General features: G+C 46.2%; 1 protein-coding gene across 1 annotated transcript in view; it reads left to right on the top strand.

Annotated features, from left to right (window-relative positions):
• The window catches only part of Prps (phosphoribosyl pyrophosphate synthetase), a 58,537-nt gene extending 42,371 nt beyond the window's left edge, over nt 1–16,166 (top strand). Inside the window, exons 6-7 of the mRNA XM_037429221.2 lie at nt 12,019–12,178; nt 15,457–16,166. Coding sequence (XP_037285118.2) covers nt 12,019–12,178; nt 15,457–15,549 — 253 coding nt within the window. The 3' untranslated portion in view covers nt 15,550–16,166. The remainder of the gene's footprint in view (nt 1–12,018; nt 12,179–15,456) is intronic.
• Nucleotides 16,167–22,588: the final 6,422 nt, after the last annotated feature.

Below are 22,588 nucleotides of genomic sequence, written 5' to 3'. Positions count from 1 at the left end.
GCGTGGCTTTTGGATACCACTGAAAGCAGTGGTTAGCCAGCGGCGGGCGTCGTGAAACAGCAGTGGTAGCAGTGGCGCATGTGAAACGGAACGCGCGTCCTGCTGCCGTTCATCGCCGCCGCCGCTTAGTCGCTCGCATGTGAATCAGGCTTACATCTTTGCAAAAGGTAGAGTTGCTGCAATCAAAAAGATTACCCTAGCAAGAATGGAGTTGTTCGCTGCCACAATATCAGCCAGAGTAGCCAATAATATAACTGAGAATTTCATCAGGAAAGTGAGGAGCATCAAATTTTCGACTGATATTCAAATTTTATTATGCTGGATAAAGTCAAACAAGACGAAAGATTGGTTTGTTCGCAACCACGCACCAGAAATAAAGAGCAAGTCGAACAAGAGTCAATGGGGATATGTTAAATGTGATGAAAATCCTGCGGATTTGATGACAAGGGGGATGATGAAACGTTTGCTGAACAGTGAATTATGGGCGAAAGGCCCCACGTGGATCAAGAATGAAAAACAAAGGCCTGATTATGACATCACGCAAGAAGCGGACAGTGATGACAACAAAGACGACGAAAAGACCATAGCAAGCTTAACTACCACCACGAGTCAAGAAAAGATAATTGATGTGAACAGGTTTGGATCAACAAGAAAGCGTTAAGAGTTGACGCGTGGGTGATGCGTTACCGTAATTACTCGAATCTAACGCACCCCTTTTTTCCGGTTAAGCCAGTTCATAAATCGCATGCGCGTTAGAATCGAGTACGAAAAAAAATTAATACAGTAATTCTATTGCCATCGGCATTTCCAAAATGGCCGCCCCCTATGTGCGTCGGCATGGCGCGTCGGCCATTTCTGCCTATGTGTTTCCCATGTGCGGCACTTCGTACGTGTGCTGATGAGTTCGTCATCTTGTAGTGCATTAGTGTCGACGACATGGAAGGGTTGACTCCAAAAACTCGAGTGCACCACAATGCCGCTTTAAAAGGAAAGTCATCGCGTGTGCAGAAACGGACGGAAATCGGGCCTCATCGCGGTCGTTCGGAGTTCCCGAAACGTGCGCGCGGGACTGGGGGAAACAAAAGCAGAAGAAAGATTGTCGACAGCAAAGCTTCACGCAAATGCTTCAGAGGACCACAGCAGGGTCGGTTTCCGCAAATTGAAGAGCTGCTCGGCGAGTATGTGCTTGAGCAGCGAGGGGCAAAGTGGCCCGTGACGACAGAACTGCTCCAAGTGCGGGGTATGCAATTAGCCTTAGAAAAAGGTCTAATGCGGAGCCAGTTTAAAGCGAGCAGCAGGTGCTGGCTAACTAACTTTATGAAGTGGAAAGGCTTTTCCCTCCGAAGGCGAACGGGCATATGCGAAAAGTTTTGCGGAGGAGTACGATGAAAAGCTTCACAGTTTTCAGAGGTTCGTTTTAAACTTGCGGCACAACAACGGCTACCTGCTTAGGCAAATCGGGAATGCCGATCACACGCTTCTTTACTTCGACATGCCTGGCACCACAACCGTCGAGAAGAAGGGGGCGAAGCAAGTTCGCGTGCTGACATCGGTCCACGGTAAAACTACAGTGACGGCAATGCTCTCTTACACGTCAGATGGGCACAAGCTTCCCCCGTACCTCATATTTAAATGGAAGACGCTTCCGAAAGGAGTAGTTTTTTTCGAGTGGTGTGGTCGTGCAGGCCAGCGAGAAAAATGGGTGCGCGTTGCAATCGATGTCTTACTTTTTTTTTTTCGTCGTGGAAATCAGGTGCGCGTTACAATCGAGGGCGCGGTAGAATCGAGTAAATACGGTATATAGGAAACTGACGAAAAGAAAGTAAAACAGGTTCGCTCACTGGAGAAGAATTGGGCGAAATAGAGTTTGTGCTGATAAAGCAATAGCAGAGACGTTACAAGACGCAGTGACACGAATTTATGAGAACATGATTCTGTACGGCATGAACATCTTCAGACAATCGCTGTGTCCTAAAAGTGAAAGGGAGGCTTCAGTGCAGTGATTTTAAGCATTGATGATAAGCATCCTATTGTTTTGCCAAAAGAACGTCTCTTGTCAGAACTCTTAATTAATGCGCATTAAGTGACAATGCATGATGGCGCTGCGGCAATATTGACGCATTTAAGAACGAGGTTTTTGAGTGTTTGTGACCGACAGATGGTGAAATATGTTTTAAAACAATGCATCTCATGTAGGAGGTTTAATTCCAGATCAATGGCGCAGAAACCGGCTGACAGGATAACGCAGATGAGGCCATTTAACGTAGTTGGTATAGACTTTGCTGGACTACTAAATGCTCGAGAAGAGAAAGGCAGCAAAATAGCGAAATTCTACATTTTGATATTTATGTGTGCAGTAACAAGAGCTGTATAATTGGAGTTGGTCAAGAGGATGTCATCAGAAGAATTTATACAATAATTTTGAAGATTCGTAGCTAGAAGAGGATTGTGTACAACAATTTACAGTGACAATGCAAGAGCGTTCAAGAAATCTGAAAAAGCGATAAACAAGATATGAAAGATGGCAGATGAATGGGTGCAACAGTATACCTTGAAAGTGAAATGGAAGCATATTGCAGAGTTAGCTCCATGGTGGGGAGGATTTTATGAAAGACTGAACATTGTCACGAACTTATCTCGGGAGCGCTTGCGAAGGATGGATTTGAGACAGATGGGAGACGGTGTGGCAAAACAAACACACTTCATACAAACGACTGATGACGCAAATACACAAAACTCTCAAAGCACTCAATGACACTCAAAACTATATATACTTTAATAACAATTCCCGTACATTCCCAAACACAAACTGGCTGTAGCTCAGTTCCAATTCATTACTAGCCCTAGCTGCTAGCCCTAAGCCAAAATATGGCGCCAACAATGGAATGTCCCTACAGCTTGTCTCGTTGCGACTCGTTGCCCTTTGCTGTGTCAAGGTTTCATCGTGTCTCCCATCGTTGACGGGCTGCTCTACTTCTTTACGGTCGCCGCCAGTTGCTCCCGCCACACGAAACACTCGTCCTCATAGCCGGTTTTCTGGTCCTTGTCGTATTCTCAGGCTCAGTTAGGGTCTGCTTAGCTCGTCAACGGCGTCTTGACTGTGCTGCGGGTTGCGTACATTCTGGATCGAAGCAGAGGAGCTGTAGTCCAGCCAGGAACTGCTTTGACAGGTTCCGGCAAGTCCGGGCATCCTCTAGTTGCTACCGCTGCACGAACCACTCGTTCTCATCGCCGGTTTCCCGGTCCTTGTCGTATATTTAGGCTCAGGCCTAAGTCGTCAACGGCGTTTTGACTGTGCTGCGGGCCGCATACATTCTGGATCAAAGCGGAGGAGCTGTAGTCCAGCCAGGAACTGCTGTGACAGGTTGTGGCAAGTCCGAGCAGCCTCACTTGATTTTTCCCGATATCGACAGCCACTCCCAGAGCCTCTTTGCCGACAGCCTTAGAACCGGGCGGTACTACTGCTTCCGCCGTGGTAGCGACGCTAACCTTCTGTCTTAGCAGTTGGAAGCCCCAACGAACAGGGCCAACTCATCCTCTGGGATTTTTCTTCTCGGCTCGGGTCGCGTGCCTCGAGCCTTTCTCCGATCAACTTCTTGCATCTACGCGTCTGGTGCACGTGCACTCAGGTGACTCTCCTCTCTTCAAGCACCGTCGCCGCGCTTTCGCGTTCGGCACGCGCCTCCTTGTGCTTCTCTTTTACTCATCACAGACATCCATGGCAAAAACGTTAGGAGCTCGACTTTTGGATGAAGAACTACGGACTGTGGTTGTTGAAGCAGAAGGCGTAATTACTAATTAGCCTCTTATGTGTATGACGATTTTAACGACCCCTAACCCATCACACCAGGGGATGTGATAGGAGGCAGGCAAGCAATTAACTAGCAGCAGGAACACAATGCTTAGGGAATGCAGTTTGCTGAATTACTGAAGTGCAAGAAAACAAACAATAATAGCATGGTGGACCAGATAACAAAGGGAGTACCTGAGGGAGCTTACCATATTTATTCGAATCTAGGCCGATGGTTTTTTCGGAATTTCTTTGTATCAAACTCCAGGATCGACAAAGATTCGAGGATTTTGAAAAACGTGTCATTTCTCATAGAGAAAAGTGATGCAAAGCTAGCGCCACCTAAACAGTATTGTAGCCATTAATAGCCGAGCCAACAGATGGCTTAAGTACGCTCGCGAGGCCGCCATTTTTATCCTTGTGGAGAGTTTTTTCTCGGATTGGTGTCGGTCGCTAATGCCACCTGTGGCAGACGATGCAACAAGTCGACATTTTGCATAGCCTCAGAAATGGTAGTATACAGTTGCACATCTCGAATAACTCTCCACTGACATGCCACTATGGGCCGAAAATAGAAAACGCCGTGATGATAGTGTCAATCGCGAGCGCCATCACGCGGTGCTTGCTCAAAACTGAAGGCAGGCCGACTCTGCTGGGAGCACGAGCCATTGCTCAGGCATCTTAATAAAGGAGGCAGTGTTTGAGGCGAGCCCTTCATCAATTCTAGTCCCGCTTCTAGTGGGCTGTGTGTGGCATAGCTTAATTGCGCCAAACAAGCGTAGTCATAGTGTGGCGTATAAAAGGAAAGTTGTGTTAGCCATGTAGTCGTCCTCTAACATTCAAGCCGGGGGGGGGGGGGGGGGGTCTTGGAGTGGACAAAAAGAATTCTTCGTTGCTGGAGGGGCCAATGGGAGAAGCTCTTTGTGTGCGCCGTAACCAAGATGGCTTTTACCGGTCCACAGAAAAGCTGTCACCCTGAAATGGAGATGGCATTGGCCAACTTTGTCCGGATGCCCTTCCAGTGACAATAGAAGTGCTCCAGGCAAAGGAAGGAACGAAAATGGGAGGAAAAGAACGGCAGGGAGGTTAACCAGCCTATAGGCAGCCGGTTTGCCACCCTGCGCATGGGAGGGGGATGGGGGAGATGAAAGATAGAGAGCAGAGAGAGAAGAGAGAGAAACGCAGCACATTCGGCAGCACACGCGCGCACACTCAGTCATTGTTCAGTCGTCTTTCGCGGTGTGTGACATTGCTGTTACAGCCGCTTGTTCAAGTCCGTGTCGCATAGAAATTTCAACAGAGCTTTTGTCGCCTTCTGTTGCAATGTCTTCTCTCGGGCATCCAGGCAAAGGAGCTTTCAAGGGAGGAAGGAGTTTTGGCGGCAGACTTCAAAGCCACCCGAGAAGGCTGGCTGGCTGCAGAAATTCATGAAGCACTTTGGCTTCAGCCTCCGTCATCGCACCTCGATCGCCTAAAAGTTACCGGCTACTGTGGCTTCAGCCTCCGTCATCGCACCTCAATCGCCTAAAAGTTACCAGCTGACTATGAAGAGAAGTTGCTGGAGTGCCAGCATTTCGTGCTTCGGAAGAAAGAAGCGAGAGCGTATCTGCTAGGCTAATTAGCAACACTGACCAAACGCCGGTGTATTTTGATTTGGCGATGGCGTACACAGTCTCAGAAGAAGGAAGTAAAAGTGCACTCTGCGGGCTATGAAAAGCAGCACGTGACTGTGATGCTGTGCTGCACAGCGGCCGGGCACAAGCACTCTCCTTAAATCTTGTTTTTTTTTAAGAGGAAGACTCTGCCCGCCAAAGAGGCCTTCCTGCGAAAGGTCATTGTGCGGGCTGTTATGCCTGCGAGTCGGCAACGAACGTCCGTGCCTCTGAAAAAGGCAATCTGTGTCAAGGCCAGCCCGCGTCGCCCGCCTGACGCGATCAACAACTCAACGGCGCCTTTCTGGCGTGCACATGCAGTGAGTCATCTCCGCAAGCGAGCCCGTCGAGTAAACAACTGGCGCCTTCCTGTCTGGCGGGTCTGACGCAATGCCTTGCGACGTCACTCGTCCTTGGGTGCAGCCACCTGCAGCGCAGCCTCTCCAGATTTGAGGAGAAAGAAGGACGCGGCCCAGCGGCGACCTCATTGGAGGATTTGGACCTCGCGACCAGCGGCGCTTCGGGTTGGACGTTTGGGTTGGACCCGGGGCATATAAAAGAAGCCCTGCGGCGCGTCGAGAGAGACCCCTTTTTACAACAGACCCGTTTGAGAGCAGACCTATGTGTTAGAGAGGAGAGCTCGGCTCTTCGAGTCTCTGTCGGCCCCAGTGCCGAATTTGTAACGCCTCTGTATATATGCTGTACATAAACCTTGTTTAACTCACCGTCGTCTCGTCCGCTCGTCTATCAGCTCTGCGCAGAAGCAGTCGCGAGCTGAGAAACCTACGCTACCAAAACGGCTGGTGACCTTCCCGGCGGAGTTCGAAGCAGTGGCGCCTTCGGGACCGTGTTGGCGTCGCCGTCATTCGAAACGGTGGTTGCAGCGGTGAGATTTCGACGTCGTCGGAGGTGCCCGTCGTAACAGTGGTTGGCAGCTGCGGGATCGGCCGGCGTCAGCGACATCGATGCGGTGAGTGCCTGATGTTTTCCCCTCAGTTCACCAGACTACTCTAGCTCAGGTTGTAGTAGTTTAGAGAAGGGCTGTGTGAAGCATTAAAGTGAGCTTTGATAGTTTCAAGCAAAGTCGAAGTGCTTTGAAACCAAAGTTAATGCGGAGGGGGTAAACACGGGAGGGTGAAAAATTGCTTGCGCGTCTTGCTAGTTGACTTATAGTGGGTGCGGCAAGTAAATTGTTAACAGGGGCAAACAGCAAGAGGCTAGTGTGAACGATGGAGAACCTTAAAGTGAAGGAACTCATCGAAATTTGTGAGGAACTCGGCATTACTTTGGGCCGTGCGAAACGAAAACAAGCGATCCTTGAGATCATGAAGGATGAGGGAGTGTCGGCTGAGGAAGTCGATGAGGCCTGGGTGGATATCAAAGCACGCCGCGAGGAGGCTGAAAGGCGAGAAGCTCGCGAAGAAGCTGAAAGGCGAGAACGCCGCGAGGAGGCCGAGAGACAGGAGCGCCTCGAGTTGAAACGAATAGAATTGGCAATCCTACAGTGTTCGCAGGCGCCTAGCGTAGCTTCTCCGACGATTCAGGTCAGCGGTTATAGAATTCGGGACCAACTGCCACCATTCGTAGTAGGCGAGGACATGGCGAAGTACCTCGTCAAGTTTGAACACGTCTGTGAGCGAAATGCGTTAGAGCGGTCTCTTTGGGCGCAGAACCTGTTAGCTCTTCTTCCCGGCGAAGTGTCCGACGCGATAACTTGCTTGTCGAGGGAAGCGTTTGAGAGCTATGACGAGGTTAAGGAAGTGCTCTTGAGACGTTATAAGTTGTCACCCGAGGCTTTCAGGCAAAGGTTCCGGTATGCTAAAAAGGGGAATGAGTCACACGTTGACTTCGCGTTTCGTCTTAAAGCCGATTTAATTGAATGGCTCAAGGGCGAAGGTGTTTATGACGACCGCGATAAAGTGGTGGAATGCGTTGCATTGGAGCAATTCTACCGCTGCATCGAGGAGGATGTCAAACTTTGGCTGCAGGACAAACTTGGTGAAGTACAGCTAAACAAGGCAGCAGAGTTAGCTGAGGAGTATTACACTCGCCGAAAGTTGCATAGCAGGGCAGTGCGCGTTGAAAAGGATGACAGGAAAGAGGGCTTTTCAAGGAAACCTGATCAACGGAAACCCGCTCCGCACCGTAATTTCAAGGACCCGTCTCTTACGAAGGACACTGTAGGGGAAGGGCAAACAGAAGCGGAAAAATCGAGTGAGGTTTCTAAACAACGCACTGATACCACACGGGCGTTTGAATCACGGAAGCCACTAATCTGCTACAACTGCAAAAAGGAAGGGCACATCGCGATAAACTGTCAGGAAAAGTTTGCTTTCGCAACAATCCGAGAATCAGAAAAAAACATGCGGTTGTTGGAGCCGTATCTCCAAGAAATTAGGGTGAATGGGAAAACGTGCCGAGCACTTAGAGACTCAGTGGCAACCATGGATGTTGTCCATCCTTCATTGGTGTCTCCGGATGACTTTACAGGAGAATGCGCGCGGATCAGGCAAGTCGCCGAGGAGCAGAGTGTTTGCTTACCAATCGCCACGGTTGTCATTGAAGGCCCGTTCGGTAAGTTTCGCACCGAAGCGGCTGTGTCTGCTGCGCTAAACGATCGTTTTCCTTATCTTTTCTCTAACAACTCGGAGCAGCTTCTCAAAGAGCAGGGTAAATCGTTCTTCTCCAACTTAGCGTACATGGCCCTCACGCGATCGCAAGTGCGGAAGCTTTCTCAGAAGCTTGATCTTGTTCAATGCGGTGAACTCTCAAGTGACCTTGTCGGCGGGTCGACGGAACCCCAGAAAGGAAATTTTCCGCGTGAGTCATGTGAGCAGTCACGCGAGCGGCCCGTCGCCGAAGCGACCGGCGCGGTATGCGTAGGGGGAGACGACATGGCGCCATTGAGTCAGAGTGAGAGGGTTGCAACGCTCTCGCCTGTAGCGGAAAGTTGGAGCGAGCTGTCGAGGGATGATCGAGAGACGCCCATTCAAGAGCAGCGCGAGGACCTCTCGATTAAAGCGCCAGTGGAAAGCCACATGAAAGCTGCACAAGTGTTGTCGAAAGAGTACAACGACAAATCGGTGAAGAAGCGCGCTTTTGAAGTAGGAAGTCAGGTAAGGCTGCTGCAGCCGTCCAAAACGAACAAGCTTGAGGTTGATTGGGAAGGGCCTGGCAATGTAATATCGAAGCTTCCCGATACGAATTATGAAGTGAAATTAGGAAGGCGGCAGAACAAAATTTACAACTTGATGAAACCCTACGTTCAACATCAAGCAGTCGTAAATCAGCTGTTGAATGCTTCAGAGGAAGAGGAAGCAGAAATTTTTAGTTCTTGTGAGGTAATCGAAGGGGGATCGAAAGTAATCTGGGAGCAGATAAACCTAGAGCCTAGGTTAAGTGAAGTCCGGAAGGAGGACCAGAGAAGAATTGTTTCCGAGTTTGGAGACGCGTTTTCGGACCGCCCCGGAAACACAAGGGTGATCGAACACGATATCGAGCTAAGCGGTGAGGAGTCAATCCGTAGCAAGCCGTATCGTTGTTCCCCTGTGCAACGTCGCAAGTGTGAGCCGCTCTTGGTACCGCATAGGTATCGCCGCCTAAAAGTGGCCGGTTACTGAGGTGGAGCATGATGCTCCAATTGCACAACTTTGACGTTCGCTAAAAAAAAAAAGGGGAAAGCCTAACGCTAATGCAGGTGCATTGAGCAGTGCGTTCTAGCTAGTACCTTCTCAACCTTTCGGTTTCTCGCTGGCGATTCGGGGCAAAATTTTGACCTCATCACGACCTGAGCTGAGCGCTCTCGTCCAGAAGAGCTCAAGGAGCCAGCTTTGTTGTATTCTAATTCGTTACGTTGTTGTATGAAAAAAAAATTGAGCTCTCATTTTAAGAGTCTTGTGTCCCACATGTGCCTCTTGATGTAGAGGGAATGAAATTCCGATAGACACGTAGCTAGGTATATGTTGTACTATACTTTGTCTGGTGTTCTGTCGGGTGACCGAGGGCACTTGCTTGTGTCGTGTGTTGTCTGTTGTCGAACCGTTCTTGACAAGTTGCAGAACCATCGACAAGTGCTGAAGCCAAAGATTGTCAGAAGAGACGAGCGAAGCTGGTCAACAAGTTGTGGCGACAAGCCAGTGGAGCTGGGATCCGTCCTCAAGAATGGGATGTGTTCCTGGAACGGAGTCTGGAGCTGCATTCTCCCCATGGCCCTGGAGGCGAACCTGGAGGGACCTGGCGAACGAGCGCGCCTGTCATCCGAGCCCCGTGGAAGCAGCTCGTCTTTCCGGCGCATTGTCTGGCGGCGGGGGTGCTGTTATGCCTGCGAGTCGACAACGAACGTCCGTGCCTCTGAAAAAGGCAATCTGTGTCAAGGCCAGCCCGCGTCGCCCGCCTGACACGATCAACAACTCAACGGCGCCTTTCTGGCGTGCACATGCAGTGAGTCATCTCCGCAAGCGAGCCCGTCGAGTAAACAACTGGCGCCTTCCTGTCTGGCGGGTCTGACGCAATGCCTTGCGACGTCACTCGTCCTTGGGTGCAGCCACCTGCAGCGCAGCCTCTCCAGATTTGAGGAGAAAGAAGGACGCGGCCCAGCGGCGACCTCATTGGAGGATTTGGACCTCGCGACCAGCGGCGCTTCGGGTTGGACGTTTGGGTTGGACCCGGGGCATATAAAAGAAGCCCTGCGGCGCGTAGAGAGAGACCCCTTTTTACAACGGACCCGTTTGAGAGCAGACCTATGTGTTAGAGAGGAGAGCTCGGCTCTTCGAGTCTCTGTCGGCCCCAGTGCCGAATTTGTAACGCCTCTGTATATATGCTGTACATAAACCTTGTTTAACTCACCGTCGTCTCGTCCGCTCGTCTATGAGCTCTGCGCAGAAGCAGTCGCGAGCTGAGAAACCTACGCTACCAAAACGGCTGGTGACCTTCCCGGCGGAGTTCGAAGCAGTGGCGCCTTCGGGACCGTGTTGGCGTCGCCGTCTTTCGCAACAGGGCTAACGAGAATAAATGACTGGATGACCAGTGTTATGGTGGAGGAGCGGCTGAATATTGTATTTAAAAGCACTGAAATTTGGCCGAATTTGTACTTGAACATAGCGCTCGTCTGTATAACTCTGTCTTTCATTTGTCTGTTTACGCGCCCTAAATACCACTATGAATATGCATTTTCTCATTGTGATGGACTCGTACCGCGGACACTTGACCGACAGCGTCAAGGCTGCGCTGGCTGAAATGCACTACAACCTTGTCATGGTGCCGGGTGGAATGACGGGCCAATTGCAGCCACGTGATGTTTGCATCAACAAGTCGTTCAAGGATCGCCGGCGGGGATTATACACTGACTGGTTAAAAACCGAGGACCTCCAGTTGACGCCGACAGGCTGCATCAGGCAGGCACCACTGTGTCAGTTGGTGGGCTGCAGCGTTGAGACGAAACCACTGGAACTTTGATCATGCACTCTTTCAAGAAGTGTGGCAAAACAAATGCTTATGATGGCACCAAGGATTGCGCACTGTTTTAGGACAGCGACAGAGAGTTCAGGGACGACTCTGAATGAGCGCGACATCTTGATGATGAGCCAATAGCTCCATATCTTCATATTTTCAATAAATGTTTTCTCTTTATGAATGCTGTCTTTGCTTTTCACCCGGCCTACATACGAGGTAATATTTTTTGGGAGGTCTTTGAACTTTAGGGGGTCGACTCAGAAGCTGGGTCGGCCTAGATTCTGGTAAATACAGTAAGTATGCCAGCAGAAAGACTGAACCTCACACAGTTATACAAGAAGCAGATGTACTTCTGCTTGGAGAAGCACGAAAAAGAACACTGTGGCAACTCTGTAAGGTCGAAAAGATTTTTCCAGGCAAGGATGGACGAGTGAGGACCTACTTGCTTCAGACATATGAAGGGAAACTGGTCAAGAGGCCGATTCAACTGCTGTATTCGCGCGAAGGCTGCTTTGTTTGAATCTGGCCGGCGGGATGATGTAGAGAACAGATTGAAGCTGGAGCTCAGAGGCGAAGACGAAGAGGTGACAAGGGCACGCTCTGGATATATATTTTTTAGATTCTCGTTCTGTCAACAATAAACCGAAGAGGTATCGGTTCTGCAATCTCTCTGGTCCTTCTGAAGCCCCGCCGTGGTGGTCTAGTGGCTAAGGTACTCGGCTGCTGACCCGCAGGTCGCGGGTTCGAATCCCGGCTGCGGCGGCTGCAATTCCGATGGAGGCGGAAAAAGTGTATGTATACAAGATTGGAGCCCACTAACGAGTTTCGAAGTGCTGCACCCCAGCAGAACGTCGTCTTTTATATGATCTGTATGTCAGCACTGATGCACTTTGCAAAAAAAAAAGGGGGGGGGGATTAACAGCTGAAACATGCGATGAAGAAAACACGAGGACAGTGCATCTCCTTGAGTTTTTTTTTTTTTTCACCGTCCTGTGGTTGCACTGTTGATTCCTCACTTTTAAAGGTAGTTCTTAGTATTCGATCATATCTTTAGCAGAGGAATTCAGTGGCTTGTTTTTCGTAGCAACTTGACATGCACAGGTTGTAATTGATGTTGTTTTGCAGGTTGATGGAAGCAGGTGCTAGCAAGGTGTATGCCATTCTTACGCACGGCATTTTTTCGGGGCCTGCCATATCAAGGATCAACGATGCTTGCTTTGAGGCTGTGGTTGTAACGAACACCATACCACAGGATCAACACATGAAAGAGTGCCCTAAAATTCAGGTTGGTATTAATATTGGTACTAAAGGAAGCCTAAGGAAGTCACTGAGATAACATACTGCACCTGCACACAGTGGCATTTTTTGTTTTTTTTAGTGTTTAGTGCCAAGGCAGGCAAATTGTGCTTAATTGAAGAACTCCTTCAATGAGCTCAATGCTCGACACCTAAAAGTACTTTTGCAATGAGATGGGGCCATATGCAACTTAGTAGGCAAGGTGTTTACCAAGTGAAACAGACAGATAATTTAGTGACCAACTGAAGAAATAAGTCAATTTTAAATCTTTCCGGAAATATTTTTGGGTGGCGCTCTAAGTCAAAACACTGATTTCAAAAACACTAAACATAGTATTGTGGTGCCTCAGAATACAGTTTTATTATCGCTACATTAAAAGAGAAACACTTGGTTTCGATATTGAGGAGGCGTCTCAGTGACGTGCTACCAAAGTGTAATGTCACAGGGAGGCGGCAACTACTTGTGTGGTTGACATAAGCGACGCCGAGTGAATTTGTGCATGTTTCGAATTAATATTACTGTATTCGAATTCACTTTGTTTGCATGTTACTTTCATAAAAGAGGTTTCATTATAGTGGAGGGGACTAAGCCATGAAAACATCTATGCAGGAGAAACCTGCACTGCCTTGAAGCCCCACTTCAAGGTTAAATGAGTTAAATGAACATACCGTATTTACTCGCATATTTTGCGCACCCCTACCTGCTCCCACCGGCTCATTGGCGTGCGCACAGAGACTTGGGACCTTGATGCTTTGGACAGGCTTGCAGCGCCTTGCCGAGCAGGCGAGTGCAGTATAACGGCCAGCGAGTGCGAAGTCTTTTCATCTGAGGACTTTGCCCGAACGTACTTCATACTGTACTTGAACGCTGACGGGTTGCTGGAACTGCTCAAGCGTTTGCCTCTCTCTATTGTCCCATCTCTACCACCTGTCTATTACCACCTACTGCACGCTCGTGTCGTGGCACGTGCAACCTTCTGCACCAAAGAAGTGCGAAGGGCTGTCGCGCCAAATGTTCCCCTCGTTCTCTGCGTCCGTGCTGTAAAGCAGGCTTAGTTGATTTCGAAAGTTTAGGTTTTGCCATCCGTCCGTCGCATTATTATTGTTCTCTTGCGATGGGCTACAGCAATTACATACACAAAAAAATTCCAAGCTCGCTGTTAAAAAGTTTGCCAAAAAACAGGAACACTACAGCGTGAAATTGAACGTGTGACAATCAGTGCGACTGGTATGGGAGGAAGCAGAAGAGTGTGCACTTGCTAATACAAATTTCTTGCCATTGAAGAAGGCCTTTTTTATTTTGTGCTTAAGTCATCCCGTGTCGTCGCGTTGTGGGATCCACTTTGTCTCAGCATTGTCAAAAACAGCTTCCAGAAATGGGGCAATCGAACGGGCTCGACGGAACTGAGGACGATGCACTTGGTAGTGCGAGGGTGGTGAAGTGGTTGTGACGATGATTCTCAATCCGACCTCTCAATCAGTGATTCCGACTAGACGCGCGTTACCGGATCTGACTGGTTAGAGTACATGCTAATTGTGTTAACTTCAGAAGTACACTTCGCTTGAGCTCAAATTTCTTGTTGTTTGAAATGCATATACTGCGTGCGTTACGACTATAGCACAGTACTTCGTATTTATTCGGGAAATCCTCGCGTAATTTGCACAGCCTCTTCTCAGAGCCCCAAAATTGCGAGAAAAAGTGCACAAATTGTGAGAGTAAATACAGTATTACCCTCACATAGCAAGTTGCCCCGCCGCGGTGGTCTAGTGGCTAAGGTACTCGGCTGCTGACCCGCAGGTCGCGGGTTCGATTCCCGGCTGCGGCGGCTGCATTTCCGTTGGAGGCGGAAATGTTGTAGGCCCGTGTACTCACATTTGGGTGCACGTTAAAGAACCCCAGGTGGTCAAAATTTCCGGAGCCCTCCACTACGGCGTTTCTCATAATCATATGGTGGTTTTGGGACAAACCCCACAAATCAATCATCATCAATCACATAGCAAGTTTTAGAAGATTCCACGGCATAATTGCTCATGATTTAAAGCACGCTACCCTTTACCCAGAATTCAGCGATATGCCAAAGCACCACTGACACGAGCCGCTTTCAACTTTATCGATTACATCGTAGTAATCCACAATTTAAACTTCTTGAGTAACAATAAAGTACAATAAAAAGTATGCACTAGGTTAAGTACGCACTAGAGAAAGAATATTGCCATCGTGTTCAACTCTTAATGGCAAAGCTTAAGAGTCTCCCAATATGTAATCTTAAAAGCCAGTTATACTGGCTTATATGCTGTAAATATAGTAAACACTATAACGTAACATATTTTACAGGTTATTACTGCATTCTAGTGAAAGTGAAATCCTGCTACTATTCAAAGTTGTTTCCACTGAACCATAAAGAATGGTTTTTGCACAGATCTTGTTTCGATTTTTAAAAAGCACTGTGAGTTGGGTCATGAAAAAATGAGCCCATTTTTATTTTTTCTAATGTGTGATATATACTGTTCGCAGCTAAACTCAGTGAAAGTCGTTGGCATAATGTCCTTTGTGGGGGGCTGGCTTACTAATGACGAGCAGTTTAAAAATCACTCAAATGTTTTATATGTGACTCTGGTATGTGGAGAGCGAATAATGTCCCTTTTACAGTGCCTCAAAATTGTCAGTACCCCTGTAAGGCGCTGTAAGGACCAGTGTTCAGCTGTGCCTTGCGTGCCTAAGGTAAGGCACAGGCAGTCTGCGAGCACCGCTCTTGTGAATAAAGATACAGGCATTGTACTGAACAATTCATCTGCCGTGGCCAGCGTGGCGATCTAGCTGCCGACTGAGTTCGATCTCGGCCATGTTGGTCGCATTCCTGTGGAAGCGAAATGGCTTTGGTACCCAGAGCGGTCAGAATTATCCAGAGCCTTCCACTATGCATCCCTTGTAGCCTTAGTTGCTTTGGGACATTGGAATTTATCCACCATTGAGGTTGGTGTTTTCCTCCTCTATTTTTGGAAGCTTGCTTTATTGAGCAAGCATATCCTTTATGCTGCACTATCTCTGGTTTCAATAGTGAGACTAGTAGATTCCAACTGTGCACACCTATTCCTGTAAAGTTGGTCTGGTGAACTACGTATTTTCAAAGCTTACCATTTACATATAACGGTCACTCCAGTGCAGTTACCCTTCTTTCCTCTGAAAATTGCCTTTTTCCAGTGTTGTTTGTCTCCCATGTTGAGTCCCCACTCCTAGCAATATCGGATGCTGCTCTTGTCTTTTCAGTGTATCGACGTCTCCATGATCCTTGCCGAGGCAATTCGTCGAACACACAACGGAGAGTCTGTGTCGTACCTGTTCAGTCATGTGCCAATGTAGATGGAAGGGCACACGCACCACCACTGGGTTTATTGCTCACTCTCCTCCTCCCTCCCTCTCCCTTGTCTTTTAAATGCCACATGACAACCAGTTTTATTAATTTCTTTCTGCGTTGCTGTCCTGGCTTTTGTTTTTGTGTTGCTGCAGATGGTGAAATTTTCTGTTCCAGTGGGAATAGGCTGTTCATGACTACTTGGAAGCGCCAGTTCAGGTGGCTTCAAGACACTTAATGTTGATACCAAGTTTTGTACTAGTGTGAATTTTCTGTGCCTTTCCAGTTAGCCATATGCCCTTTTTGCTTGCTTTTTTTGTCTGTAGAGGCAGCAGTATGTTTATTTTAACAGGGTATGTACAAACAAAAAGTGAGTGCCATGCATACTAGTGAACCATGTGAATTTTACTCAACCTAGGCATGAGCCATTCTTGGTGTCGTGCAATGGCAAAAGTGTATGCGAGCCTGCTTTTACACTTTTTATACTGCTCGGTGATCCCAGCAGCTGCAAGGCCTTTTTCTCCATCAACTTTTAGTACTTGTGCACAGCTTGCAAAAATGTTGCCTTGTTTTTTGTCCTTTATGCTGAGCATAAAATCAAACATGTTCTTGTTGACTAACAACATATGTGTTCCATAATGTACAGTACCACCACCACCAGAAGCTGCTGCTGTTGTAGAGATGTTGCTTTCGTTGTGCACCATGTGTCTGCTATTTCCTTTGCTTGCTTTCCAGTTGACAGATATTTCAGCACTTTTCAGTGAAGCAATACTGAAGAACTACCATGGCATTTCTTTATGCTCTGTTAACACCGAAGGACCTGCCAAGTGATGCCGATTCCTGCTGCAGATTGCATTGTACATTCGTGCTGCATTCCATTAGAGTCTAGAATGGATGCCATCCTACTGGGCATTCTTTCACGCTCTCTTCAGCATTAAACGAGAGTTTTAGTTAGTCTGTCTAGTGCTGTGTTACTGTCGGAGAGTCATGCACATTTATTAAACACGCACAAAAACACTTTGAACAAATGGCAAATTTTGCACATGGCCAATCATTCCCTGCACGTGTGTAAGGTGCTGGCACTGATTCCCTGTTGGGCCCACATTCTCTAGCTTTACACATGTGGCCATTTACATCAAATGTAACTTCTGCAGCATAGTTACATAAAGGTGTTTATACAATCATTATCAATTTTGATTCATTTTACTCTAAGCACTGGTTTTATACCAATGATTGTGGAGTTTTCTGGGTAAAAAAAAATTGCTCTCCTAAAAAATTGAGATCTTGGCCATAAAAAAATGTACTTCCTTAATTTTGCCAAAATGCTTGCATTGCACATTTTTATTACTGTTGAGAAGTTAAACTGGGGCTAATTCAACAATATTCATGTTGGTTTTAAAATAAAATTAAATATAAAAGTTGTATTGCATTAAATGGGACCAACTCTGCATAGCGGTTGCACAGTTATGTGCTGAAAATGAGATACAATTGGTTTGAAAATAATTGCACTTCATAGCCCCAAGAAAGCTGTCGCTCCAATTGCATAGTGCAGTTAGGTTCTTTTTGCGGTTAGTCACTTGTGACAGACTGAGTGGATGATTCGTGGTGATGTGTATTTGTGGCGTAGGGCACAATAGTGATAGGTGCGAATTTCATCATTTCAATGGGTGTGCTCAAGGTTCAAAGGTTGGCGGAGAAGTATGGTCAAGATTTGCATTTTTTTTAAAGCAGACAAAACCGCTTTTCCTAAAACTAGGCTTGTGGAAATATTTGAGCACTTCGAATATTCCAATTCAATTTGATTGGAAATGAACGAATAGGTGCATGTTAATCTGACAAACCCTCCTGTGAACATGGTTTCAGTACAGTAGTATCGTGAAATTACCTATGCAGGGACGTGAAGCCCCACCTCAAGGTTAAATGAACATATTGCCCTCTATTGATTCATCATTATTTTAGTTTAAAAGCTTGTTTTAGTGGCTATTATATTGAAGGGCTATTTGGGCTAGTTGGTTAAATTCTATCATAATGAGGGTTGCAGCGCAAGCACGCTTTTTTTCCAGCTCTTTCGTGCTTGCAGTGCAACCCTTATTATAACAGCTACTATATTCTGCTACTAGTTCAAGTTGCTTCCACATCTGTTGAACTTTAATGACATTTGCACGAGCCTTGTTTGAATTTAAAAATATTAGCAGATTAGTTGAGTTATGAAAAATATGCTAAATTTTGTTTATAAGATGTGACATACACTATTTGATCTGGAATTATTTGACCAAATCACTGTTTGCTTAGAATTCGCTTCGAATCTTGAATATACAATTTGCACAAACTGACACAAAACATTGAAATTATTGTTCTGTGCCAAAGAGCTGTGCCTAGGAAAAGTTAATCAAAATCTGGAATGGTAACTGGGAGCGTGTGTTCATTCTGATCTGGAAACACCCATAAATGCTTTTTATTAATTCCTTCAAAAGCACTAGCGTTCAAAGAATCCCACATACTCCTTGTTAACCCTTTCAGATGCTTTGCCTGTGAAACCTTCCCATATGGTAGAGACATTTTTTGGCTCTAACACAAACAGCATGCCTTGTATGCCCAGCTAAAGTTAGGTTGCATATTAAAAACTTGGATATGAAACTTGGATATGGTCATCGCCGAATCGGTCATTTTTTGTCGTAACCTGTAAAACATTACATATTAATTTACTTGCAGTGCATTTCGAATACACAACTGTGGCAGCAGAGGGAGGAGACTAAGATCGGCTTGACTAGCATAGAAAAAATGTTTTTTACTGACAGAATTTGTGCCTCATAGACCTTGCACAAAATCATTGGCACTACACTATGCTATGATGTTAATTTATGTAAATTCTCGCAACCTAGCTGTACCACCAATTGAAAAATTCTATGAAATGCTGCCTATCGCTGGCACGTACTATTACAGGCCCCTTTGGAAGGCCTTTCTCAGTGGTTGCAACCGTTGCAATTAATGCTACTAACAAGAATAATGAACTTGTGTATCTAGTTCTGTATTGTGTGTGGTACTATTTTCTCCAGTGGTCTTCATCATTCAGCCATGCATCAGAATCTTTGCTGTTCAGGCAACAGTCTGTGCCACTGTTTGAATGCTCAACAGTTGCGCCAAACATGATGCCAACGACTCTCATTAATTTGACACTGTACTTTCAGACTCATTTAGTCGTGACACAATTATTTACAAATAAGCCTCACGGGTCATGCTTATAGATACGAGTAAAAAAAGCTGCATGTATATTGAGAGCAAGAATATATGCTTCTAACTGCACAAGTGTGAAAGAAGTCACTGCAAACATGCACTTTTTGCCAACACAAGTTTCTGTATTGCAGCCATCAAAGGTGAGCGTGCGATTGAAGAAGTTTGATGAAAGCCTAGAAGTAAAAGTAGCGAGTCCTTGGTCAATGATTATAATCTTTCGTGTACGTGGCTGGCTCCTTGATGCAAAAGGAGGCCACCATTCAAGTAAATTTTGCAACAGTATTGCTCGCAGTTGTGCACTCGGGCTAAGTTCTTGTGGAAGGAAAGCCAGCTGTATCTTCATAACTGAAAATAGCTAGAGACTTGTGCTCTACGGCTAGTGATATACTTCACAAGCACAGAAAAGGGACAATCAAGATCAACTCTCTGTTCGGTATGTCGTAAAATCTACCAGGGCTGTTGCAAGTAAAACAATGGCTCTATACCATCGTAAATTTTCTAAAGCCTCAACTCGTGCCCTATTATATCTACACCTGTACTTCTCAATTTGCTTCAGTATATGGAGCAGATTCTAATTTCTTAAGTCCAGCACTTTTCTAGGCTTAACAAAATTTGAAGATGCAGGCACATGCAGTTCGGTCGATGAGTGCCTTCAGTCGCACAGTACACCATGACTACAGTACTGGAGTACTGGGAGAAGTACCCAGTTTTACAGGGAAGCAAACATGGCTGAAACTGCTAGTTTAATTGCTTTGAGAGCTGCCCGAAAGAGTATTTTTTAGTAAATGACGGAGAATATAAGGAGAACCTAGTGTGCTCTCACAAATCGGTGCTCTTGGACAAACCAATTTTGTCTTTTAAAGACGATAGTCTTTCTTGGGGACCTTCGACACAAAAAATTTGGTCTGTCTGTCGGTAGACATCTGTTTGTCCACCCAAATGATACTTAAAACGGCCAAAATCCAACCCCACCCGCAGCGCCCACCATTATCGCTCATGTTTCAGGGTTCATACCTGTGTCATTGGCGATTGAAAAGCAATTATTGCGCATATCTGAGACACAATAACAACACGTCAATATTGTGTATCTCTTTATACTAGAAAAGGCATACATAAGTAATTGTACAGACAGTAGTGTTTATCACGCTGCGCTGACAATGCAACGCTTGCACGAAAAGGCAAGTGTTTCCTACGCTTTGCCAAGGCGACACGGTGGTGGCACCTACCGGTCGCCTTGCGTTCTACACCTTATCACTTCCGAGATGGGCACACAGGCCGCCAGCTTTATTTTCCAAGATAACTGCCAGATAGCGCTCGTGTCTCAGGTGTGAAATGCCTCGATGTGCTCGTTCACCTCTGCTGCAGGCATCCAGGCACTTCAACGCAGCGCCTTCAGAATACCATTCACCGATCTTCTTGCGTAGATCATCAAATACGCGTTTCGTTCACTCTCTCCAGACACAAGACTATCGTCTTTCGACGACATTTGCAGTGAAACATGCAGATACGGGGCCAATTTTTTTTCAGAGCAGTCATCACTTGTACTAATCTCTTTCAAATCGGTAATTCCCTATTCATGTTCTGCAACTTTTTATAAATAAATACTCATAATGAGTACAATTTGAACAGCACAGACCACCGACAGACCACTAGATTTACGTAAAGAGAGCATGCACATGTCCATGGTTTTAAAGAAAAGTGAGAGAGAAATGCTTACCGAATGTTTGCTCAGTGATTCCTTTGCACGAGAACAGTACTGTGCCACCCCTGAACAGGCATATCAGGCCAAGGTACACTAGCCCTGCCATTAGTTGCCTCCCATTTGGGGACAACACCCTTTAGAATGACCACACAACTCTTACTGTGAGAAGACGCTTGGTAAGTGAGAACCTAGACATTGTAGACTTGGACAGCATCTGCTTGGGCACACGCTATTGTTTGTTATTAAAGATGTTCATTGTGTTCCAAGAGACACATGGTTTTAACATGGCAAATTTTAGAAGATTTAAATTAAAATGGTGGTTATGCTATGATGCAATGGATTTCAACGCCCAAAGTGCACCAAAAAAAAGGTGTGCAAATCCAACACAAAATTTTGACAACTTCCTCCTCTAATAATGAACCCACAATGGCATTAGCAGTGACTGTGAGCTCTCAAAAAATAGTTTTTCTGTTCTAAAACTGACACAATGTTTCCCTACCTTTGTGAAGCTCACAAAGAAAATGCATTCTACTTTTTTGTTGGCATCTTGGTCAAAGGGCACGATAGCAAAGAAAATGCGTGCATTTTTTCCCCTCTGAAATCACATTCTTAGCCTGTGCTTGTTGGCCAGAAAAAGTGCAGTTACCATAACATTTCAAGAACGAGTGCAGAATCACCATTACAATCAAAAACCGTGTCAAGATTCTTGCTGATTTTTCTATGTACCTTGAAGGAAGAGCTGTGCAATACAATGTTTGTGATTTGTTGGAGCTGTACACGTGGACTTGTGTCCCTGAGAGTTGGCTTTCCACAATACTCTGTTCAGTTTTGGCGTTGACATGGCGCTTCATGGCTGTGATAGTTGCATTACCTTATTTGATGTCAAAATAATTTACTCGCCAATTTTTGCATAGCAGTCACACAAGCAGTGCAAAAGTGCGAACCCTGGGTGCTACTTTATGCAAGCATAAGGCAAGTCTATGAACAAAAATAATGTTGGCTTCACACACCAAGCTCTAGTATGCATGCTACTAGAAAGTAAAAAAAATTCCTAAGTACACTTCACAAGCAGTTGCCAAGAAGCTGCCTCAAGCACAAGCGCAGCCAAGTGTTTGGACAGCATTATTTACAAGTGCTTTTGATGGGCAGATAAAAATTTATGCACATTACAAGTTGCTATGGCCTATGCAACAGCATTCTCAACACATTGTATACACCTTTTACACAAGACTTATTCGCACAGTGCCAAAAATATCTGTTCCATACCCACAGCAACACTGCATGTGGCCACCACTGTGAGGTCCGATTAAGCCACCTCTGATGTAAATACAAAATGAAATGTCAGCACGATAGAGTAACTTGTCTTCCTATAGCCAACATTGCCCCAAAGCACGTCGTTAGCACTTTAGCATAAGAGCTCGTTCAGCATGGACAGTTGTGCCACTGGAACTTATTTGAGCTGTGCAAAAAGCCACGCATAGGTACACCGTGTAAGTAAACCAAATCCATGAACAGTACATAAGGATTCAAACAAGACTCGATTTCTTGGTACAACATCTGGTATGCACGATTTGCCCCACCATGTGGCGACGTCTGGTCTCTCAAACTAATGTTGGCTCTAATCTACATGCTTGAGTTGCAACTATGCTGATATAACCGGGCTGAAGATGGAGGAAAAGAAAGTAAGGCCTGTTACTTAGCCCTAAATTGTCCTGTTCCAATCATAGAGTACTGTACATGAGCAACTTCAATGGTGCAAGGTTTTAGCTGTGTGCTAGCCATGTTGCACAGTAGATGCACAGGCTAATTTCACTTGCACAAAAAAAAGGGAATGAATGTGATCACACTCCATTACAACACTAAAACATGGTGTACAATGCACATTTCAGGCAACACTTTTGGGCAAGCCCAAATTGTAAGCTTGATCACAGTGCAGCATTCACAAGCTCCACTACCTGCATCATTGCTCTGACGAGATACAAACGTGGAATATAAAGCGCTGAACAGACTTCAAACCGCTTCACCATGATACTGTTGCCAATGACCAGAGCAGCCAAAGCAGTTGGACTGTTTCAGTGAACGCTGAATACCTGCAATTTTGGATCTGAATG

The sequence above is a fragment of the Rhipicephalus microplus genome, chromosome 2 (genome assembly GCF_043290135.1).
Source record: "Rhipicephalus microplus isolate Deutch F79 chromosome 2, USDA_Rmic, whole genome shotgun sequence".
In the NCBI taxonomy this organism is placed as follows: Eukaryota; Metazoa; Arthropoda; class Arachnida; order Ixodida; family Ixodidae; genus Rhipicephalus; species Rhipicephalus microplus.
The sequence above is the reverse complement of the archived record's forward strand: the minus strand, read 5'-3'. Positions and strand labels throughout refer to the sequence as shown.